The sequence below is a fragment of the Phyllobates terribilis genome, unplaced genomic scaffold (genome assembly GCF_046119375.1).
Source record: "Phyllobates terribilis strain yellow unplaced genomic scaffold, ASM4611937v1 Scaffold_2__4_contigs__length_985480577, whole genome shotgun sequence".
Taxonomy (NCBI): Eukaryota; Metazoa; Chordata; class Amphibia; order Anura; family Dendrobatidae; genus Phyllobates; species Phyllobates terribilis.
In genome coordinates, this window is record NW_027362762.1 from 143,882,578 (window position 1) to 143,907,605 (window position 25,028).

Genomic DNA, 25,028 nt, shown 5'->3' on the forward strand with positions numbered 1-25,028 from the left:
TGTACAAGGCGGGCTTGAGGGGAGATTCCAGTTGCCCTAGATGTGGCACGGACCAGGCCGGACTGCTACACATGCTATGGTCATGCCCACGGCTAGTGGCTTATTGGTTGGTCGTTGTTAACAAAATTGAGAGGGCTTATACATGTACAATTGACAGAAACCCGGTGCTGTGTGTTTTGGGGGAGGTGGATGGAATACCTGTCTCAGAACATTACAAAGTGGCGATAGCGCGATTGCTATATGTGGCACGCAAACTAATAGCACGAAAATGGACAGATTTGGAACCCCCCACTAGGAGGGAATTTATTGCTCAGACACGTACGGTAATGCATTTAGAGGAAAGCATTTACAGGCGGAGGCATGGAGAGAGAACTTTTGGGAAAATATGGTCCGCATGGATGGCGGTAATATGATTGTCAATGTTCCCAGGTATGCCCGGCATAAGGAGTATTGGCGGGAGGGGGGAGGGGGGAGAGGGTTTTGACTGTATTACTACACGTTGTGTGAATTGTTATATGTATATTGATAACTGTTTGCTGTAAATTTTTGAAACCTAAATAAAAATAATTGGTTTAAAAAAAAAACAAAAAAACCTGCAGATATGGGGTTAATCTGCAGGATAATAACGTTATTATACTGTCCGGCGCCTGATCGCAGCCAAATGCAGCGGGGAGAAAACTAACTTTATTCTCCCCAGCAGTGTTACCGATTTAGTCACAGGGGTGGCGCAGGTTCAGTCATCGCTCTGAGTATAGAGCGACGGCTGTAACCGTGCGGCCCGGCCCTGACTGACAGCCGATCCCTATGCCGAGGGCGTGGTTACAGGCACCGCTGTGTATACTCAGAGCGATGACTGAACCTGCGCCACCTGTGTGACTGAATCGGGAACATTGCGAGTGTAATAAAGTTAATTTTCTCCCTGCAGCGTTCAGCAGACAGTGGAGGTTAGTAATGCTATTAACCTGCAAATTAACCCTCATATTTGCAGGTTGATAGTGCTTTTTTCTGGCGACAGGTTCCTTTTAAGGCCGTGTTTACACATTCAGTATTTGGTCAGTATTTTGTCTCAGTATTTGTAAGCCAAAACCAAGAGTGGGTGAAAAATGCAAAAGTGGTGTGAACGTGGCCTATGGATCCATCCACTAAAAACGGGCTGATTATTCTGATCAGAAGGGCACCAGTTTTTCTCAGAGATGGAGGGAAAAAAAGAGATTCTCCACCTTCTCCAGTCCGTTAGTCTGTGAAAACTGGATGTCATCTGAACGCAGTCCGATGTTTTTCAGACACATAAACTTTGCCGAATTTGATCTGACAAAGAATATCATGGGTAGGAGTGCTGTGAAAACCAATCCATGGATAGCACTCGTCCGATATAACCAGCTGTGTGCACCAGCTCAAAATGACAAAGTCAGCTCTGCTCAAAATGACAAAGTCAGCTCTGCTCCATTTGTATCACTGACAGATCACAGCTCTGATGTATATACAGATAACCTGATAACCACAGCTCCTTGCAAGGATTTGTGTTAGCAGCTAGTGCTGAGCACATCTGCTGGCTGCCGACACTTCCCTCACATGAGGCTGGATCAGTAATGAGGTGCCTGTGCCTCTCCTGGGCCGCCCCAAGGAGGAGCTCTGCACCCTGCACCGTGCAGCACACGGGCTCTGCTGTGGAGTGTGCGCTCTGCTGTGGAGGGTGCGCTCTGCTGTGGAGGGTGCGCTCTGCTGTGTCCTCTGCTGCGGCGCGGTGGCAGGTTATGTGTCCTGTATGGGCTGTGCGGGGAGTTGTGCTCTGGAGGGACAGGGGACTGGACGTGCCAGGAGGACAATGCACCTGACTGAGGTACACTGCTGGGCATCTCTGCCAAGAAGAAATAGTTAGTAATGTTAACCTGTTCAGTGCTGGAAATGTTTGAAAAGTTCTGATAATTGGCAATAAGTGGTGTGTGTGTCTGTGTGTGTATATGTATATATGTGTGTATATATGTGTGTGGGTGTATATGTGTGTATGTATATATGTGTGTATATATATATGTATGTTTGTGTGTGTGTGTGAGTATATATATATTTATATGTGTGTGTGTGTATATATATATGTGTGTGTGTATCTATCTAGATATCTATATATATAATATATAGAGAGAGTAGATATTCTACCGTATAGATAGATGATCCATATATAGAGAGATAGATCATATTTATTATATATATATATATATATATATATATATATATACATCAGTATATGGCACGGTGCACGTTGTTACATAAATTGAATGGTTTCACATCTATAATTCCAGTAAGAAACAAACAAAACCTGTAGCATCTATTCAAGATACATAAAAGTGACGCGTAAAACTACTGACGCGTTTCGCATCAGACTAATGCTTGTTACTCATATCGTGATTATGTGTCATTAGTGCTGGTTATGGTTGATAGATGATGCGCTATCTCCTCTACACCAAGTGTTTGTGCACTGACCACCCCAGGTTGTGCAGGGGGCTGCTGGCACATTTCTGGAGCTGGGCTGTGGTGTCTTCTCCTTTTGATGTCGGTTGATTGTGTAGCTGAAGTTATCGCTGTAGTTCTCTGTCTTTTAGGAGGTGACAGATGATAATTTAGGCAATATGACCTACAGTACAGAGTCAGATTGATAATTGCTGGGTCTATAATGACAGGTCTCTAATCAAGGAAATCAGTTTTATCAGTCTGTCAGAGCAAATACATTACTGTTGGTCGTCATTTATTCATAATCATATGTACTCGTAATAGTTTGTGTTAACCTGTTACTGCATGAAGCAAACCGCAAGGGTGGGTCTTATAAAAAGTTAGCCCATGTTCATACTTGAATACTGCTGTATATACCAAATAATACTTCCTAAATATTCAGTAATACTACTATATAGTGCCCACACACCATTGTCATATTTTTCTCACTCAGTAGTACTATTGAATAACCCAATAAAACTGCCATGCAATGCCCAAGTACAGAAGTGATACCAGTAATGTCCCTGGTGGTCTAGGACCATGATGGGATTTGTGGAAGAGACCACAAGAGGTTCAGGGCGTTTCACCTGTAAGTGCTCTATTCTCAGGTTGTTTTGAGAGGTCCAATTCTTGGACATACTGGAGCCTTAGGAAATTGACCAGTTTGTCACCCCCTAACCACTATCCCTTACTTTGGCAAATATTATGGCCGTGTGTAAAACGTGACCAGATAACGTAGGTAGCATCCATTGGTAACATGATGTTATCACATGATTGAATATCCATGTAGCTGATCCAGCCATTATACAGCCAGGGGGATGCTGCTGCAGGGACCTGGGGCTCCGTGTATAGTAACGTCTTCCTCGGACCTGCAGATCATCTGTTAGAGGTTTGGACCACTTCTCTGTCTGCAGCGTGTTAATGTGACACTTTCTGATTGAACGCAGGACATGCAGAAAGACACTTTATTATCTGCAATGATTTTCTCTTGGGCGTTAGAAGGAAAAATCTGTTATTTCAGAAAGTCAAATGATTAGAAAGATATGGGATCGATGTGGCTGGTGGTGGAGGGATTAGTGATGCCGTCTTGAAGCTTTGGATCCAGCCTGAAATCCAACCAGGGTGACATCTACATGGAACTTGTACGGCGTCTCCACTTTTGTGCAAAATTTTCTGTTCTGTAGTTTATTCCATCACTTCCCATATATTGCACTTCATCACTAGGGACCTGATGTTCTTACTAATAGTCCTAGTATTTAGTGAATCTCCCAAATGTCTGCTGTGGTCTTTGGTGTTCAATGGCCATTGCTGATGTGGCTTTCGGCATATTAAAGCTTACATTGTGGCTTACACAAACAGAAGAGGGCCCTGTGCAAAATCAGTACATGGGACGTTTGCAGTCCCAACTACTCAACATAATGCACAGTTCATCCTGCTTTGGAGGTAGAGGTGGCCCCTTACCTCTCGGGCCCCTGTGTGGCTGCATAGGTTGCACCAATGGTATGTGTGCCCCCTGATGCCATGTGCTTCTTGGCATGTGAGCTCTGCGCAAGTTAATATTGTAGTTCTGGTTTGTTTATGAAAGGGAACCCTTTTTTAATTTAATTTTGCTCGCTCTTTATAGTCAGATTTATAAAGAACTGGAAGCAACTATATACACATAATGACATCACAAACTAAGTACACACGATGACATCACAAACTACGTTCACATGATGACATCACAAACTACGTTCACACGATGACATCACAAACTATGTTCACACGATGACATCACAAACTAAGTACACACAATGACATCATGAACACAAGAGTTAGTGGGACGGCCCATAAAGACTCGTCTATGGTGCTGGTTTTCTCTCCCTGTTAGGTTGTACTTATTACCCAGTAGAGGTTGCACTACACACTGGTTGATACTATTGCTGTGTTCACCAACCTGCCATGAGACCATTGTAGCAGCTTCCCTAGCAGGTGTTTCTCTGCTCTCTGGCAGGACACACTATATATGTATTTGACAGCCGGCTAGCAGATACAGACAGCAGGTCTCATACACATGTCCTAATTCCCAACAATTTTCTCTCTTTTTGGTCTCCTGATGAGTCCAGTCCACTACTGAAGACATAAACATGTCCTGTTGGGACAATTTAAACCTCTTTTGATAGGTACACACCAGGGATTGAGAGCAATGTTCTGGTTGGATACCCTTTGGCAAGGAAGGTGTAAGGTTAGGTTCTCTGGGTTATTTTAGCTCCCCTTTTCATTAGAGGGTGTAACAGGGATAGGAACCATTCTCTGCACCACACAGAACATGCAATCCAGGACTCTCTAAACTGATTTGACAGACTGCATAATAGTTGAAACTAGAAAACTTATCCATTTTTCTTCTACACTGGTTGTGTATTTATACACTTTTACCGCTGCATGAATACATGCTATCTGGTTTCAATACGGTTTTTGGAATGCACGGTTTGGTGGCTTGAAGTTTCAGTTCCAGGGCTAGAATTATTTGATCCCTTAAAAGCCCCACTGGACATTTATGGATATAAGGGATCTCGAGTTATTTTTTGCGGTTTTGTATTTGGATACAGGCTTTTTATTTTGTGGATAGATGCTGAATCTGTACATCTGTCACAACCTACCCGAGGAAGCCCACTCGAAACGTGCGTCGAGGCTGCTGGTGTGGTATTCCACATGGAGAAACATGGGTAAGAGATGCCTTTGTGTTTGTGGTGTATACAGTTTGTACCAAGGTGTATGCAGTCTTGCACTTAGCTTTGTTATAATTGAGACCATATTGGCATATACTGATGACTGCTACATATAGAATTGTCACCTGTCTTATTAGTGTCTCTGCATTCAGCATTTACTATTAAAGATGATTATTATTTAAGCACTAGCACTTTATAGTTCTCTATGCAATTATACACTCTTCCTGCCCCAATACAAATTTGTGGAGTACATGCCATTAATACCTGAGACCTTGTGCTATTGATTCCGTATTTCCGAATGTATATATAGTACAGACCAAAAATTTGGACACACATTCTCATTTAAAGATTTTTCTGTATTTTCATGACTTTGAAAATTGTACATTCACACTGAAGGCATCAAAACTATGAATTAACACATGTGGAATTATATACTTAACAAAAAAGTGTGAAACAACTGAAAATATGTCTTATATTCTAGGTCCTTCAAAGTAGCCACCTTTTGCTTTGATGACTGCTTTGCACACTCTTGGCATTCTCTTGATGAGCTTCAAGAGGTAGTCACCGGAAATGGTTTTCACTTCACAGGTGTGCCCTGTCAGGTTTAATAAGTGGGATTTCTTGCCTTATAAATGGGGTTGGGACCATCAGTTGTGTTGTGCAGAAGTCAGGTGGATACACAGCTGATAGTCCTACTGAATAGGAATATATATATACACAGTTAGGTCCATATATATTTGGACAGAGACAACATTTTTCTAATTTTGGTTCTAGATATTACCACAATGAATTTTAAACAAAACAATTCAGATGCAGTTGAAGTTCAGACTTTCAGCTTTCATTTGAGGGTATCCACATTAAAATTGGATGAAGGGTTTAGGAGTTTCAGCTCCTTAACATGTGCCACTCTGTTTTTAAAGGGACCAAAAGTAATTGGACAGATTAAATAATTGTAAATAAAATGTTCATTTCTAGTACTTGGTTGAAAACCCTTTCTTGGCAATGACTGCCTGAAGTCTTGAACTCATGGACATCACCAGATGCTGTGTTTCCTCCTTTTTGATGCTCTGCCAGGCCTTCACTGCGGTGGTTTTCAGTTGCTGTTTGTTTGTGGGCCTTTCTGTCTGAAGTTTAGTCTTTAACAAGTGAAATGCATGCTCAATTGGGTTGAGATCAGGTGACTGACTTGGCCATTCAAGAATATTCCACTTCTTTGCTTTAAAAAACTCCTGGGTTGCTTTGGCTTTATGTTTTGGGTCATTGTCCATCTGTAGTATGAAATGACGACCAATCAGTTTGGCTGCATTTGGCTGGATCTGAGCACACAGTATGGCTCTGAATACATCAGAATTCATTCGGCTACCTCTGTCCTGTGTCACATCATCAATAAACACTAGTGACCCAGTGCCATTGGCAGCCATGCATGCCCAAGCCATCGCACTGCCTCCGCCGTGTTTTACAGATGATGTGGTATGCTTTGGATCATGAGCTGTACCACGCCTTCGCCATACTTTTCTCTTTCCATCATTCTGGTAGAGGTTGATCTTGGTTTCATCTGTCCAAAGAATGTTCTTCCAGAACTGTGCCGGCTTTTTTAGATGTTTTTTCGCAAAGTCCATTCTAGCCTTTTTATTCTTGATGCTTATGATTGGCTTGCACCATTCAGTGAACCCTCTGTATTTACTTTCCTGCAGTCTTCTCTTTATGGTAGATTTGGATATTGATACGCCTACCTCCTGGAGAGTGTTGTTCACTTGGTTGGCTGTTGTGAAGGGGTTTCTCTTCACCATGGAGATTATTCTGCGATCATCCACCACTGCTGTCTTCCGTGGGCGCCCAGGTCTTTTTGCATTGATGATTTCATCAGTGCTTTCTTTCTTTCTCAGGATGTACCAAACTGTAGATTTTGCCACTCCTAATATTGTAGCAATTTCTCGGATGGGTTTTTTCTGTTTTTGCAGCTTAAGGATGGCTTGTTTCACCTGCATGGAGAGCTCCTTTGACCGCATGTTTACTTCACAGCAAAACCTTCCAAATGCAAGCACCACACCTCAGATCAACTCCAGGCCTTTTATCTGCTTAATTGAGAATGACATAATGAAGGGATTGCCCACACCTGTCCATGAAATAGCCTTGGAGTCAATTGTCCAATTACTTTTGGTCCCTTTAAAAACAGGGTGGCACATGTTAAGGAGCTGAAACTCCTAAACCCTTCATCCAATTTTAATGTGGATACCCTCAAATGAAAGCTGAAAGTCTGAACTTCAACTGCATCTGAATTGTTTTGTTTAAAATTCATTGTGGTAATGTCTAGAACCAAAATTAGAAAAATGTTGTCTCTGTCCAAATATATATGGACCTAACTGTATATATATATATATATATATATATATATATATATATATATGTGTGTGTGTGTGTGTGTGAATGCCTTCTTGTTGCTATAATTTAATAAAGATTTGTTATATTTTATTGATGGACTATTGACTCTATGTCTTCATTAGTTCATTTAATCTATAGGCACTGTTGTGCATTTTCTACCTTATCAATTCAGTTGGGGGTATAACCATAGACTCCCAGCGTACCTTATGCTTTACATTTTTGTATTGCTAAGTAAAATTGATAAGGCAGCATATTTCTTCAGGTCAGTACGTTTACAGCGGTATCTCATATTTATATTGTATTTTTTATGTTTTGGTGCTTTTACACAATAAAAACTATTTTATAGAAAAAATAATTTTTTTTTGCATCGCTTTATTCTGAGAGCTATAACTTTTTTATTTTTCGGCTGATGGAGGTGTATGCCGACTTGTTTTTTGCAGGACAAGACGTTTTCAGCGGTACCATTTTTATTTACATTCGTCTTTTTGATTCCAGTTTTTGTTTGGCGGTATGATGATACAGCATCATTCACTAAAGGGGTTAAATAGCGGGACAGTTTTATAGGTCAGATCGTTCCGGACGCGGCAGTACCAAATATCCGTACTTTTATTGTTTTTGTTTTTTTTCAGAATAATATTTATTCATGGGTAGAATATATTTTTATTTTTTGGGGATTATTTTTTTCATTTTTTTTTATATATTTTTACAAATTTTTTTTTTCACTTTCTGACACTTTTGGAACTTTTATACTTTGTCCCACTATGGGACTTTCACTTTTTTCAGTCTGATGGGCTGTATAGCACAGGAATGCTGCAGCATCCCTGTGCTATACAGCCTGTCAGTGTTGCACAGGGAGAAGTTACTTTGATCACGCACTGCGCATGATCAAAGTAACTTCTTGCTCTCTGGTGACCTGGATGTCAGAGATGGCGCTGGACACCGGAGAGGAGGTAAGTACTGGTGCTTACCTTCCCTTGCTCCCGCAATACTGCGATTGACTTCGATCGCAATATTTCGGGGGTTAATGTGCTGGGAGTGGTGCGGGACCGCTCCTAGCACATAGTACCGGTTGTCAGTTGTGACAATCACCTGACACCCGGCGGCGATCGCACCCGCACAGCCTCTGTGCGGGCGAAATAGCCAGGGCGTACTAATACATATCTGGCCCATAAGGCCCAGGGCACACAAAGGTATTAGTACGGCCTATGTCAGAAAGGGGTTATGCAGACTTTTAAAAAGGAGGCAATTAAAAAAAAAAAGAGAATAAAAAAAGGCTCTTAAAACAGCCAAAACTAGACGAAAAAACAAGCGTAAATGCAATATGGAATGGGGCCAAGGCAGAAGAAGAATTTGAATCAATTTTTGGAATTAATCAAGCCAGATATGTCACTCGAAGCTAGGATCACCAAGCTACGACTTGCCCACTTTGGACACATCATATGAAGACAGCAATCACTGGAGAAGGAAATGATGGTGGGAAGAATAGAAGGAACAAGGCGAAGAGGAAGACTAGCAACCCGATTCAATCTCAATAACGGCGGAGAAGACCCTGGTGGACCTATCTAGACTTGCACATGATCGATCTCCCGACAGATCGTTCATCCATCAAGTCGCCATGGCTAAAGATCAAGCAGAAGGCTGTTAAAAAAAAAAAAGAAAATTCCACCAAATATGAAGGTTTCTGGTAGGTTACTCTACTGAATCATAAATACATCTCATATGTCACATTGATCCAATTTTATTTTATATGTAAATGGATAAATGTACGCTATCCATGTTCTTTGGTCTCAATGATTTATACAAATCATAAAATGTGTATCAAAACGAATCTTAAACTTGAAGTTTTGTTGACGGATCAAGATGATGGAATAATTGGCTGTATTGCTACATACGAACGCCAATAATGTGATAAAATCCTTATCACTTCTGCAGTGTTCCTGTGTATTCTTTCCTTTTTTTTTAAGTTATATTTTTGTAGTTCTCACTTTTTATTTTGTGCCTGTAATGTCCTCCAGCTGCCTGACATCTTACACAGAGAGGCCTTTTTAATAATCTCTCCGGCTCATAAATATGAATACAAGAATGTGGATTGAGAAGCCCTCTCCTGGTGGGTGTATGGATTCAAAAATGTGGAGTATTCACATAGCTGAGAAAGAACTGAAGGAGTCTGTTATTGGTTTACCCACTGCGATTTTGTGTGTATAATTAGAAATCCATTGCGGTCAGTGACGTTTTTGTAGGGGGACTTCAGGATGGGATGAGGTGCAATGGCAGCCCCCTTATATACACAAGTTTCCATCATCCTACATAAAACATAACATCATGTAAGCTTCCTGTCTCTCCTTCATAAACACTCTTGGGAAAAGGTTCTGAGTAGATGCGATAGTCTGCAGTTCTCAGAATTGGCTTTCCTACATAATCTAGATCTAATTTTTGTATCGATCCCATTCACATTGCTAATCAGACTTTCTTTTACCTTTATGCATTTTATTCTGTGTAAATAAAAACTGACCTGATCCTGGTTGATACATCGCCAAAAGACAATGGTCCATATTTACTAAGGCTGATATACCTGTGTTCTAGTGTATATTCAAGAAGAAGAATGACACTCAAAGACTTTGTTTTTGCCATTCAAAACTGGGTTAGGCTAAGAAGAGTCGTAATTTAAACCTAGTTTTTATTGGCGTGCGCCAGGTTTAAAGCGAATTAACTAAGAGTTGGTAAAGGAAAGAGAAAGCTTCTAATTTTTAGCGAGACACTCCATATCTACCACACAACATGCCCCACTAGGATAAATTTGCCACAAATTTAGACGACTTGAACTAGGCTTGGGTTGGCATTACTAGACATCATTAGTGCATGTCGGACAATGTGTTTAAGTGGAATAAATACGCGGAATAGACATAATAGACATAATATTTCTCTAGAACACAGGCTCAGTCACTTGGATATCACAGTAGACAAGTTCTTGTTAACGTAACTATACGGCCAAGAAATAAAAGTCCTCAAATATTGCGACTACAAATACAGCAGGGCCTCGTCAAGTCCACCTCGCCCTCTCCTAAAAGTTGTGGCAACAATCTGTCCAGATCCAGCTCCCTCGTGGTTGCCATTTTGGCATTCAAAATCATGCTGCATACTGTGAATTGCCATTAGGGACTCTGATTCAAATGTGAACAGAGCCTAAAGGCCACCGTAAAGATCAGAGTACAGTCTTTTGGACCAATATTTATTGTGTATGGGGACCTTTAGTCCATTCATGAACTATAGAATATACAGTGGTTCTCTAAGGATAATGACATGTTTACAATGCTGGCGCACAAGTTTATAAGCGACATAAAACCACTTTATGGCACTTTTTATAAAAATAATTAGTTTGAATTGATTGGGGATCTGACCGATCTCCTGACACGTCGGTTCTAGTAATTATCTGCATTCTCCATGATATGATAACCTTGAAGGACATTTTCTTAACACTATGTTACTGTTCCTCCTGGAAGTTTATGAAATCATTCAGAGCTAGATGATACCAATGAGGTGCGTCCCCACACACACTAACCAGAAGGTATAAAGAGACACTCTACTGATGAAGGAGAGAGTAACACACTATTGTCTTTTAATCATACATGTTTCATACTAGGAGTGGATCCTAAACACAGGAAAGATGGATTTTGTACTTTGATTTGGCCTAAATTAAAGAAAAAAAAATTGTTACACTGTGAATGAATCTTGAAATCAGTCATACAGTAGTTGGCTGACCAACTAATGGCAATCATTAATATACCCAAACCCACCTAAACATGTATTAAAACAAAAACTCTGACAAAAATGATGCAAGTGATCACAGCCTTATGCCGGTTGTAAATATCCAAAATACATGGTCCATGTACCGTCCACAATGTCCGGGTCTGCTACTTTTTCCCTGACCTGAATTTAATAGACTCATAGGCATATTTGAGGTTGTTGCGTTGAGGTCGGGAGACTCACAACCGGTCTATACATCAAGGTCTGTACTTGTACTGTGATTGTCCGATTGTCCGCACCAATCACTGCACCAATCCTGCTACATGTTCACAGACTTGCCAGTGGAAAAGCCAAACTTCACATGCCAGAAATGCAAGCTTGTGTCCCTGTTGGAGGAAAAGTTGCGAAATCTAGAAGAGAGGTTAACTACCTTGAAAATCATTAAGGAAGGTGAAGAGTTCTTAGACAGAGCAGAATTATCTCTTCATGATTCAGAAAGAGAAGAAATTCGAACTGCACCTGACGAAACAGAGGAATGGAAGCATGTGACCCACAGAAGCAGGAGGATCGAGAGGCAGTCAGCACCCATACTGCTCAGGAACCAGTACCAGGCTCTCACACAGGAGAACCATGAAGAAATACAGCAAGATAAGACTTTGCCAGCAATGAATAACCTTGTAAGCCCTCAGAATCCTCCTGGATGGAGAAAGAAGAATGTTGTGAAGAAAAAACGGAGAGTGGTGGTCATGGGGGATTCCCTGTTAAGAGGAACAGAGGCCGCTATCTGCAGACCAGACATAACCTCAAGAGAAATGTGCTGTCTTCCAGGAGCAAAAATTAAAGATGTGTCTGACAGGATATCAAGACTCTTCAGACCTACAGATCACTACCCATTTCTGCTAATACATGTAGGGACAAATGACACCGCAAGAAAGGACCTGGAAACCATCTGCAGTGACTTTGAAGACTTAGGCAAGAAAGTGAAAGAATTGGGAGCGCAGGTGGTCTTCTCATCCATCCTCCCAGTGGATGGCCATGGAACAATGAGGTGGAATAAGATTCTACAGGTGAACAACTGGCTACGTCGATGGTGCCGTCAACAAGGATTTGGATTTCTGGATCACGGAATGAATTACCTATACGATGGACTACTTGCTAGAGATGGGGTGCACCTTACGAAGACTGGAAAACATGTATTTGGAAGTCGCCTTGCTGCACTCATCAGGAGAGCTTTAAACTAGAACAATGTGGGAAGGGAAGCAAAAGGCCAGAAAAAGCCATACAGCTGACAAATACTATTGAGATCTCTGCTACTGGAAGTGGAAAGGAAGAACAAAGACAAAACAATTTAAATAATAAAAATATGGGAGGAAGAGAAACCAATCACAAACTAAAATGTTTTTATACAAATGCACAAAGCATGGGCAACAAACAAGGAGAATTAGAACTACTAACGCAGGAAAAGAAATATGATGTCATTAGAATCACTGAAACTTGGTGGGACGATACACATGATTGGAATAAAAGGCTAAAAGGATACAACTTATTTGCAAGAAACAGACTTGATAAACGAGGAGGAGGTGTCGCATTGTATGTTAGAAAAGCGTATATCTGCACAGAGATTGAAGCTTCAGAGACTGGGAGTTCTGTGGAAACTGTTTGGGTAAGAATACAAGGAGAGAACAACGGAAAGGACACCATTGTAGGCATTTACTACAGGCCACCTGGGCAAGCTGAAGATATGGATGAACTCTTTATGTATCAAATGACCAAGTTCTCAAAAAAATATGACGTAGTGGTCATGGGAGATTTCAACTATCCAGACATTTGTTGGGAATCTCTCTCAAGTAAAACTAACAGGTCAAGCAAATTCTTATCCTCTCTTGCTGACAACTTTATCTTCGAAAAGGTAGGGGAGAAAACAAGGGGATCTGCTACTTTGGATCTAATCCTTATAAACAAGGAGGAAATGGTTGAGGAGGTAAAAGTGGCTGGGACCCTAGGAGGCAGCGATCATGCTATTATAGAATTTTGGATAACTAGAGGAGGAAGACATGTGAAGACTCAAACTTCAAGGTTAGATTTTAGAAAGGCAGATTTTAAGAGACTCAGAAAGAGAATAGGAGGGATCCAATGGCTGGATGTCCTTAAGGACAAAAATGTCCAGGAAGGATGGGAAATTTTTAAAAATGAGATTCTCAAAGCACAATCGTTAACAATCCCGAAAAGTAGGAAGAATGGGAAGCATTTAAGGAAACCAGGATGGATGAACACAGAACTTAAACACATGCTAAAAAGAAAGAAAGAAATGTTTATTAAATGGAAAGAGGGAGGCATATCTAAAGAAGATTATAATGCAGTCTGCAGATCCTGCAGGGCACGTATCAGGTTAGCTAAAGCTGACAATGAATTAAGGCTTGCAAGAGATGTCAAAAGCAATAAAAAAGGATTTTGGGGGTATGTCAAAAGTAAAAGAAAAGTCAAAGATGCTATAGGATTTTTACAGGATGAAAATGGAGAAATGGTAAGAGAGGATGTTGAGAAGGCCAAACTTTTTAATTCCTATTTTGCATCTGTTTTCTCTCAGAAAGAAAATGTAACATCAACTGATCTTCACTGTCCTTTTAAAGGAATAGAAGAATCCAAGTTATCTGTAAACAGAAAGATTGTGAGGGAATATTTAGCTAACATAAATGAGTTCAAGTCTCCAGGTCCAGATGAATTACACCCCAGAGTACTGAAGGAGATCGCAGAAGAAATTTTAGAACCACTCTCCATAATCTTTGAAAATTCTTGGAGAACAGGAGAAGTCCCAGAAGACTGGAGAAGAGCAAATGTTGTTCCTATCTTCAAAAAGGGGAAGAAGGTGGACCCAGGGAACTATAGGCCGGTGAGTCTGACTTCTATACCAGGAAAGATCTTTGAACAAATTATTAAACAACATGTATGTAAGTACCTGGATAAAAATGAAGTGATTAACCAGAGTCAGCATGGGTTTGTAACTAACAAGTCATGTTAGACTAACTTAATTTCCTTCTATGACAGAATCACTGACTGGGTGGATCAGGGAAATACTGTAGATATAGTATATCTTGACTTCAGCAAAGCATTTGACAAAGTATCTCACACCATCCTTATTGAAAAAATGACCAAGTATGCAATGGACCAGGCAACTGTTAGGTGGATTCATAACTGGCTTAGTGATCGGACTCAAAGGGTGGTTGTAAATGGCTTCACATCCAGTTGGATGAATGTCTCAAGTGGGGTACCACAGGGCTCCGTCCTGGGACCTGTATTGTTCAACATCTTTATCAATGATTTAGATGAAGGAATTGAGGGTAAACTGATTAAATTTGCTGATGACACAAAGCTAGAAGGGATAGCTAATACTAGAGAAGAGAGAGAGAGGATTCAAAAAGACCTAAATAAACTGGAGCAGTGGGCAGCAACCAACAGAATTGGTTTTTAACAGGGAAAAATGCAAAGTACTACATCTGGGCAATAAAAATGAAAAAAGCATATACAGAATGGGAGGAATAGAGCTAAGCAACAGTACATGTGAAAAAGACTTAGGTACACTAATAGATCATAGACTGAACATGAGTCAACAGTGTGATGCAGCAGCAAAAAAGGCAAATACAATTCTGGGATGTATTAACAGAAGCATACAGTCTAGATCACGTGAAGTCATTATCGGTCTTTACTCCTCTTTGGTCAGACCTCATCTGGAATACTGTGTACAGTTTTGGGCACCACATTTTAAAAAAGACATAGACAAACTGGAGCAAGTTCAGAGAAGAGCGACCAGAATGGTGACCGGTCTGCAAACCATGTCCTATGAGGAACGGTTGCAGGATTTGGGAATGTTTAGCTTGCAAAAAAGAAGACTGAGAGGAGACTTAATAGCTGTCTACAAATATGTCAAGGGCTGTCACATTGTAGAAGGATCATCTTTATTCTCATTTGCACAAGGAAAGACTAGAAGCAATGGAATGAAACTAAATGGGAGGAGACACAGATTAGATATTAGAAAAAACTTTTTGACAGTTAGGGTGATTAATGAGTGGAACAGGCTGCCACGAGAGGTGGTGAGTTCCCCTTCAATGGACGTCTTCAAACAGAGGCTGGACAGACATCTGTCTGAGATGATTTAGTGAATCTTGCTTTGAGCAGGGGGTTGGACCGGATGACCCAGGAGGTCCCTTCCAACTCTACCATTCTATGATTCTATGATTAACTGGGGTCCCAGTCCCACTTCCTCCTTGCTGCAGTCGGAATTGAATAGAGTTTCATGGTTACATAATTTAAGTTGTATGGCTGTATGTTACACATTTCATTCATTGTATGTAGGACTGATGGAGATATACTACAGTACTCGGCATGTTCGGAGTTGCGGTGTTCCGCTCTGTATACTGCTTACATCTGGCCACTGTGAGAGCAAATATCAGTTGATCAGTAGGGGATTCTGTTGTCAGACCCCCCCTCCGATCTCATATTGATGACCTATATGGTGAATAGGTTATCAATATATCAGTCTCAGATAACCCCTTTAATACTGTATCCTGAGCTACCAGCCTTTTTTTTATGAACCATAGCCTCAGATGAGTTGTCTCTACGGTATATACTGGACCTTTACCATTGGCCATGAACATCATAGACGAGGTGTCAGGCTTGGGACTCACCTCCATGATACAATGTGGTGGTCAATTGGTTAAAATTCTGGATGCATCTTTATCTGATGATATCATCTGACAGCCCATTTATTCTGAAGATGATCAGGTAATTGCTGGTCAAGCTTTAATGATAAACATGAGTGTTTTAAAGATTAAATCTTAAGGCCAGCCCATCTATTTTCCCATTGATGTTTTAGTAGTCTGTACTTTATAATCATTCTAGCTGTTTTATTAGAAATCTGCTTTCTTTGCACAGTCTATTTTTGAACCTGCTATAGACATGTGCTTATTCACTGTAGCCAATCAGAAGAGGCATAGATGTAGATGGAGGGAGAAAGTAGCAGCCTGAACCAATAAGAAGACAGGGGGCGTGTCTCAGACTACTACAGACTCCAGTAGTCACTGTAGCTAAACTGTAGTCACAGATCACAGCTCTGCCCTAGTGGAGCTGAGATAAAATGCAGACAATCAGCTAGATCTAGCGTCTAATTATAAATAAAAAGCATGGTGAATGTTTTTTTTTTAATGGCTGCCTCTGTAAGAATCAGCAAGCATCAACATCTCTATTCCACTAAATAAAAAAACCCAAAAGGTATGCCAGTGAATACTGTCTCAGCAAATAGCAGTGTGAAAATAACCTAACCTGGTAATGTTATAGGTCACTGCTCTGCTTCCCTATCTTTGTGGGGTAGGCAAGTAATAAATGACCGGATGCTGGAGGGACCTATGACCTGCTTGTCTGACCCATTGCTAACTTGATGCATGCTCTTGTTCTATAGTTAGGTGAGTTTATTGGTCACCTACAGCTGTTTCACACATTTAGAACTTTTTATTGAAAACTGAAGGAAGGAGAAATTTAAGGTATTTGGCAAGTGCAAAGACCCGATAGACATACAGTATAGACCACCCTGGCCTCCTGCTTGTCTCCCCATGTATAATCCAGAATGGAGAGCCCCTCTATAGGAGCAGCTGCTGTTCTGGAAGACTTGATCTGTCCTTATATTACATGGACAACTATTCATGGTCGACATGTAATACTGCGGCCGACCGCTGCTGGGGATATGCCTGAGTAATTGTGACTTTCCTTGGCAAAATCAGACTTTCAGAATGGAGGTGTATCTAATGAGACAATTTCTATGACAGCAAGATGGATTAAGAGACATCCACAGTAGGACAGCTCAGGATCTTATCTTTATGGGTAATGAAAAGTTGTTATATCACACTTGACTTTACGAGAAATTCGGCCTGATGTTAGTATGTACACCTGACATCTACATGTAAGACCCCCCTTACTGTGACCATTCACCGCTCAGCACACGGGCTCTGTTACGTTCTCATTGTCTGCCTTTTGTTTTTAACTTATTTTACTTTTATACATGTAAGAGTATTTTTTTTACTTTACAGACTTTGTAGTTCATTGGCTTTATGCACAAATTATCTTACAGGTTCTCCTTCTTTAAACTGGAAAAACCTCCCAAAGCGGAAATGGCGCAGCAATATAATGCTGAAGATGATGCGGCCAGAAAGTACATTTCACTCTTTGCATTGCAAAGCGTAAAATTGGAAATAATATAAATCTACAGTAACATCCACAGTATAAATTGATACGGATTTGAAACCCGCAGTGCTGGTTAATTCAAGATGCAAATATTCTCCCCATCGACTGTATGAGATTTCTTAAAATCTCCTGCACAATGCAGGTACTGTAAAACTAAGCACATTTCCTATTCGGAAAATCGGCTGCATTTGCGCCCACTGAGATCATGCAGAAGTAATGGTGCTAATAGAATTTTGAAGGGAGTACGTTACCCCAAATAGTCACATCAAACTAAAATCTGGTCCTCTGTTGCCCCCAAAAAACAACTTTATTGTAATATGTAAATAAAGGTGCTCAGTGCACCCTTGTTGTAGCTAAATGGCACCCACTTATTTAGATAACTGCCACTCCTATGTTGATTGACAGCACTGGCTTGCCTAGACCCAGCGGTGTCTGAAGATAAACCTTTGTTATGTGATCACTGTCCCAATGCAGCAGAGGGCACACAAATCACTCTCTCCTCGCTGATGACATTACTTGTCTCCTTTTACTATCACTTAAAGGGAATCTGTCACCACTTTGGAGATATCAGACCTCTACTATGGACATTCATGGTATAGAAAAGTAAATCTATACATACCTGTATTGCCCATAGTAGAGGTGTGATTGCAGAGAAATCTGTTTTTATAAACTCAGTTTTTCACAGGCTTGGCGTCCCCTGTACGCCAAGAAATCCCCGCCTATCTGTTTATTAATCCATGAAATCCCCGCCCATGTGCTTAGTTATTATATTTCCCCACCCCCCTCCCCTGCACTGTGTTCCCTGACTTCCCAGGCATGCGCAAAGCGCATCTCACATGGAGCGCACTTTGCTTCCTCCCGGCCCCATCTGCCTGTGCACTGTGCCACAGGTTTCTATTGTGCAGGTTCCGGGGGGTCACTGTCACTTCCCGGTGCCTGCGCAATAGAACCCTGCGGCGCAGTGCACAGGCAGACGGGGCCGGGAGGAAGCAAAGTGCGCTCTTTGTGAGGGGCGCTTTGTGCATGCCTGGCACAAGAGGAAGCACAGTGCACGTCACAGGGCCCTGTGATGTGCAGGGGAGGGGGGGGAATATGATAATTAAGCATATAGGTGGGTATTTGGGGGAATAATAAACACATAGGCGGGGATTTATTGGCGTCCGGGGGACTCCAAGCCTGTGAAAAGCGGAGTTTATAAAAACAGGTTTCTCAGCTATTACCGTACTTCAGAGCAGGAGAGGACGCACAAATTACTCCATCGCTAATGACGTTGCTTGTTTCCTCTACTATCACTTCAGTGCAGGAGAGGACACACAAATCACTCTCTCCTTGCTTCTGACATTGCTTCTTTCCTCCTCAGCTATCACTTCAGTGCAGGAAAAGTACACAAATCAATCTTGGTACTGACATTGCTTGTTTCCTCAGCCATCACTTCAGTTCAGGAATGGGCACAAAAATCACTCTCTCCTCACTTCAGACATTGCTTGTTTCCTCCTTAGCTATCACTTCAGAGCAGGAGAGGACACACAAATTACTCCCTCCTTGCTAATGACATAGCTTGTTTCCTCTAATATCACTCCAGTGCAAGAGAGGGCACACAAATCACTTTCTCCGTCAGCCCTCACTTCAGTTCAGGAGTAGGTACAAAAATCACTCTCTCCTCGCTTCTGACCTTGCTTGTTTCCTCCTCAGTTATCACTTCAGAGCAGGAGAGGACACACAAATTACTCCCTCCATGCTAATGACATGGCTTTTTCCTCTACTATCACTTCAGTGCAGGAGAGGGCACACAAATCACTCTCTCCTGGCTTCTGACATTGCTTGTGTCCTCAGCTATGACATCAGAGCAGGAGAACACACAAATCACTCACTCTCTGCTGATGACATTGCTTGTCTCCTCTGTTATCACGTCAGCATAGGAGATCGCACACAAATCACTCTCTCTTCGCTGATGTCATCACTCAGGTATAGCTGTGTAACAATGTCAGCTGCAAGGAGAGAGTGATGTGTATGTTCCTTGCTGCACTGAAGTGATAGCAGAGTAGATGAGCAATGTCAGGAGAGAGGAGCTTCTACTACCAATTAATCAGTAAAGAACAGACAGCATTCAGATGACACATGGATGGCATCCGAGTACTATCCTTTTTTTAATGACCCCATTCACTTGAATGGGCGAGATTGATCCCATTCAAGTATTTAAAAGTAAATGGTAGGTAGCGGACTTTACATTGGGCCCCAGGAGCTTCAAGTTATATCTCTGCCTGCAGAGCTGCTAAAGCATTGTATTCAGGTATGATTAGATGGCTTTATTCCTTTATTTTCTGTCATTTCCATTTAGCGGGAATCATCTGCCTGCAACTTGTAACAAGTTGTCCCAGAACTTCCTGCAGCTTTCTGTATATTGTTAATCCCTCTCCCTCTTGTGCTGTGTATACAGTTCCTAACCCCGCTTGTTCCAGTGCTCTGCACACTGTCATTGACCCTCCGCTTCCAGTGGTGAGTGTACTTTCACTGACCCAGCAGCAGTGGTCTGTATGTTCTCACTTTTCTGTCCACCCCCCAGTGATCTGTCCTGTATCAGTCTCTGCTCTTCTACGTATTCATGTTGCCTTTAATGGAAATTTATAGAATTTTTACAGTAAGATGTATTTTCCCAGCCTTTCCTTGGACAGGTGCTAGAAATGTTCCTTATGGTTATGTCAGAGAGAAAAGTATCTAAGAAAGTGAGGACACTAATAGTAATGTATGAATTCATGCTTACTGTGGAAATTGCTGATGCTGCTTATTTTCCAATAAGAACTATAATTATCTATCATCTATCTATCCATATTCTATCTATCTAAACAAACAAAAGCATACATCAGCACACTGTAAGCGCTAAGATGCATGCAAACATTGAAAATATGAAATTTTAACTACATTACTACTAAATAGAATACACTTATAATAATGAAGGTACTTAGCACATAGATTGGCTAATTCATGAGAGCCCACCAGCCGTGACAAGGAGTAACTATCTATCTATCTATCTATCTATCTATATTTTATCTATATATCCATCTATCTCCCTATCATTTGATCTATTGCATATCTCCACAGCACGCCAGTGAGGTGCACCTGTTGTGTTACGGTTTTGACGCGCCCCCAGGGCCGTGGGGTACTCAGCAGCCAGGCCTCTGGATGCCGGTCTGGGGGAATATCACGGTGGCTGGCCCGGTCCGTGGCCCAGGGCGGTCACTAAAAAGGGGAATAATTTTATTATGGGGTTTTTGGGATTGTTCGTGACTCCACCTGTGGAATGCGGCAAAAGGGGTGCCACCGCTGCGGAGCAGTCCTCTGGAGCTGGTGTTATGGCAGCAGGGGTGGTGTGGCTCTCCACAGGTAGAGCTTAGCTCCAGGGCAGTATAAGGGATGGTGGTTGTGCTGGGCGCTGTGGTGGAGAGAGGGAATGTTGGCGCAGACGAAATAATTGGAGAGAGGCGGTGCGGTGCAGTCATCCGTGTCTTTACTCACAGTTCTTTAGTTCCATAGGGTGCACTGTCAGCTTACAGCCTCCCGCGTCGCGTTGCGTTCACCAGGCAGGGGTTCAGTTCTTCCTCAGGTGATTTGGGAATGCCTGGCAAAACCCCACTTTCCTGTGTTCCTCACTAGACCGACTTCACACTGGGTCTTCCTCCCTCCTGCTCTGCACTGCCCACTCTCAATCCCGCTCGGGTGCTCTGAAGTCCCTCCTGTGCGTCGGATCCCGGACCTGCTTGACCCTCCTGGGGATTAGAATGCGGCTTACGATCCCTCTGTCTTCTGACAGATTCGGGGCGTACGGGTGCCGTCCTGCACTCGTCGTACCCCCTAGGATCACTTCCTAGAACGGAGCCTAATCCCTGCTCCCCTCCTGGGCCTCCAGTCCTGGCCCTACTTGTGGAGCAGAGCTCCTAGTGAGATTCTGCTCCCGGACTTTTCTTCTGAACTGTCCCGAGCTGTTCCTCTGAACTGCTCTCCTCTACTCAATTCACTCCTTCACAGAACTATCTAAGATGGCTTCCCTATATATACTCCTACCAAAGTGCTCCCCCTAACTACTTCCTCCACCCACACCCACTACTGGTTCCTCCTACCTTTGGGTTCCCCCCACTCCAGCCAGGGTCAGGGCTCAGCAGAAAACATACATTGCGTCTTGCCCTTCCTGCCGGCCTGGAGTAGTGTAGTGTTGGATGCAGGTGTTGGGGTTCCGAGCAGCACTCCCTCCTTACCTGAGAGGAGAGAGACACCACACCTCTGGGCGAGGTGCAGTACCCCTGTGGCGACTGAACCCTCATGGGCGCCACATTCCCCCCTGGTAAAACACAGCACGTCCGCGGGCTGGAACAGAGCAAAACAGGGTAAATTGACATGCAAAATTTTAAGAATGCATTCGCATATAAGACTAGAAAACATTTTCTTCCCTTTATGGGAGGCACTACACTTTAACGTTGCAAGCTATATTTATCAAAACTTTATAAAAACACTTTTCATACGTTTCTTGTAACAGGTTACAGTTCATGCTGTAACCGGGTGTCCATTTTACTCCTGAACAGGTGCAACAAGTAGCAGCATTAGGGACCTGTCCGCAAACCCTCAACGTAGGCCCTGGGCGTGGCTGCAGGGCATAGATGATCCTGGTGCAGGACCACGTCTTCCGCAACGCCAAACGGGTTTTTCTTCTGAGGTAATTTGTTGCTGATATAAAACCAATAGGGTGCACTTTAAGAAGTGCAGAACTATTTACAACATCAATGTCTGGCTGTTCACAGTCCCCAGCCTGTATACCCTGACGGGTAATGATAGAAACACACTCTAAAACATTATTTTCAAATGTTTAACTACTGCACCCTTACAGGTGACTATGTACACAATTAGTCCCACTGGCTGGACTAATAGTGGGGACCCCGCCTGGGGTACTTCTGATTCTTCCCTGACCCAGCCGGATCGTAAGGTATATCCTGCGGGGGGGTGTCTTCGATGATGCAGTACACGTGCAGGGCGTACCACCCACGTTCCCCGTGGTGGCGTGTGCACGTGACGCGGTCCCCCGGATACAGATTCCGGTCGGGATGGCCTTCCTCCAGCTCGGGCTCCACATCCCGCCGGTTCACAAATATGTGCCTTTAAAAGTTGGGACTGCGGATAAAGCCCCACCCAGCCTGCAGGTTAAACTTTACCACGAGGCCTTCCTCGCGGGGGCTGGGGTGGGCCGACTCCGCCTGACGGACCTGTGCCTTTTGCGGCCTTGTTCCGGGCGTCCAGGCTCCTTTTCCAGCTGCCGGAGCTCCCGCCTACAGAACTCCTTCCTGTGCAGGGCTTCAGCCTGGGTCTCCTGCGGGAACCCCATCAGGTCCCCCCCCTGGTTGTCCCAGCAAAACTCCTCTCCTGCTGAGTAGGCAACCGGGGCCGCTGGTATCGGGAGTAGCGGGCACGGCTGCTGGTCCTCAAACCGGGCGGACCAATCGAAGACCAGCTCTGTATACCCACTCGGGTGCCGGAGGTGGGGGCGCCGGTAGGGCATCCAACAGCAGGCCCCTGACTTCAGCGCCCGGGAGTGGAGGCTCCGGGAGGGCGCTAGATGGCAGATCCTCGGGGTCAGCGCCCGGGGGTGGAGGCTCTGGGCTGAGTAGCTGCTCCAGAGAGGGCATGGCGGCATATGGGGAGCGCTGGGAAAAGAGGCCCAGTAGCAGGTCGGCGCTGGCAGCGCCCGGGATAGGGGATTCTTTCCTACCTGCTCCTGTACTCCATACGGCCTCCTGGTTCTCCGCGAGCTCCGCCGGGGCTGGGGTGCCGCTGCTGGCATCCGGTGTCGCTTTCCGCCGTGCTGCCAATTTTTCCAGCAGCTCGCTCCTCCACTTTGCGACCGCTGCTTGCTGGGCTTGCTCCACTTGTTGGCCCAGCTCGAGGACCTCGCTCTGGAGGAACTCCACGTCCTCCGGGGACAATTTCTCAACATCTCCCTCCAGGGTGAGGGGGGTCACTTGACGCTGCGGCAGGCCAGAGGCGGAGGCTGGACTTATGCTTCCTTCCATTCTGGCTGCCAGGTGCGGTCTGTCTAGACTGGTTAAGACCACACCCTGTCTCCATTCCTTCTCTCCTCCTCCTCTCTTCTTTCGGGGGCGGTCCCATGGCAATCTGCTGTCGGTCACTCCCTGTGACGGCCTCCCTGCCTTGACGGACACATCTATGCGGACAGTCACTGTTGCAAGGGGCAGGGTTGGCTTTTGGCGCCATTCCGGGACCCGGCCCACGATGGGAGGTTCCATACTGTTGTCCTTTAGCACGCACATAATGGCGCCCGTTCTTCTGGGGCGGGCGCCACATTCAGTATTATAACACAATTCTTTAGGCACACTTCACCCGCCGGTACGGGCTGGTCACGTATCCTGTTCGTGACGCCAGAAGATGACGCGCCCCCAGGGCCATGGGGTACTCGGCAGCCGGGCCTCTGGATGCCGGTCTGGGGGAATATCACGGTGGCTGGCCCGGTCCATGGTCCAGGGCGGTCACTAAAAAGGGGAATAATTTTATATGGGGTTTTTGGGATTGTTCGTGACGCCACCTGTGGAATGCGGCAAAAGGGGTGCCGCCGCTGCGGAGCAGTCCTCTGGAGCTGGTGTTACGGCAGCAGGGGTGGTGTGTCTCTCCACAGGTAGAGCTTAGCTCCAGGGCAGTATAAGGTATAATGGATGGTGATTGTGCTGGGCGCTGTGGTGCAGAGAGGGAGTATTGGCGCAGACGAAATAATTGAACAGAGGCGGTGTGGTGCAGTCATCCGTGTCTTTACTCACAGTTCTTTAGTTCCACAGGGTGCACTGTCAGCTTACAGCCTCCCGCGTCGCGTTATGTTCACCAGGCAGGGGTTCAGTTCTTCCTCAGGTGATTTGGGAATGCCTGGCAGAACCCCACTTTCCTGTGTTCCTCACTAGACCGACTTCACACTAGGTCTTTCTCCCTCCTGCTCTGCGCTGCCCACTCTCAATCCCACTCGGGTGCTCTGAAGTCCCTCTTGTCCCTGCAACCATTAGGCTGAGTTCACACGATGTGTTTTTAATGCGTTTCCGCGGCGTTTTTGCAGTTGCGTAAACGCATTAAAACGCATGGTAGAAGGGCAGCAATGTTCCCCAATTGAAATCCGCATGTTCTGTGCCCATGATGCGGATTTTTCCGCAGCGTAAACGCTGCGCTCAAAAATCCGCAGCATGTCAATTAATTTTGCGTAAATGTGGCGTTTTCGCCGCCATTGACTTGCATTAGAACACGCCAATTCCGCAAGACTGCATTTGTACTTGCGCTATTGGCGCGTTCTAATGTGCGGATGGTACCCGAGTGTGGAGGAGAGGAGAGTCTCATCCACACCCAGGTACTATTAAAAAAGCTGTAAAAAAAGAATAAAATAAAAAATAAATGTATACTTACCTTCTGTCGGCCCGCGCACCGCTCCTGCTTGGTTCCCGG

General features: G+C 43.8%; 1 protein-coding gene across 3 annotated transcripts in view; it reads left to right on the forward strand.

Annotated features, from left to right (window-relative positions):
* Nucleotides 1-1,627: 1,627 nt before the first annotated feature.
* Nucleotides 1,628-25,028, forward strand: part of TNS2 (tensin 2) — a 180,121-nt gene continuing 156,720 nt past the window's right edge. For 2 of the 3 annotated variants that reach the window (XM_073662929.1, XM_073662930.1), the window contains exon 1: nucleotides 1,709-1,840. Coding sequence is in view for 1 of the 3 variants with exons in the window: in XM_073662925.1 (XP_073519026.1) it covers nucleotides 1,766-1,840 (75 nt within the window). In the remaining 2 variants the exon portion in view is untranslated. Of the gene's footprint in view, nucleotides 1,841-25,028 lie in introns of all 3 variants that reach the window. The other variant, XM_073662925.1, reaches the window with a different exon arrangement.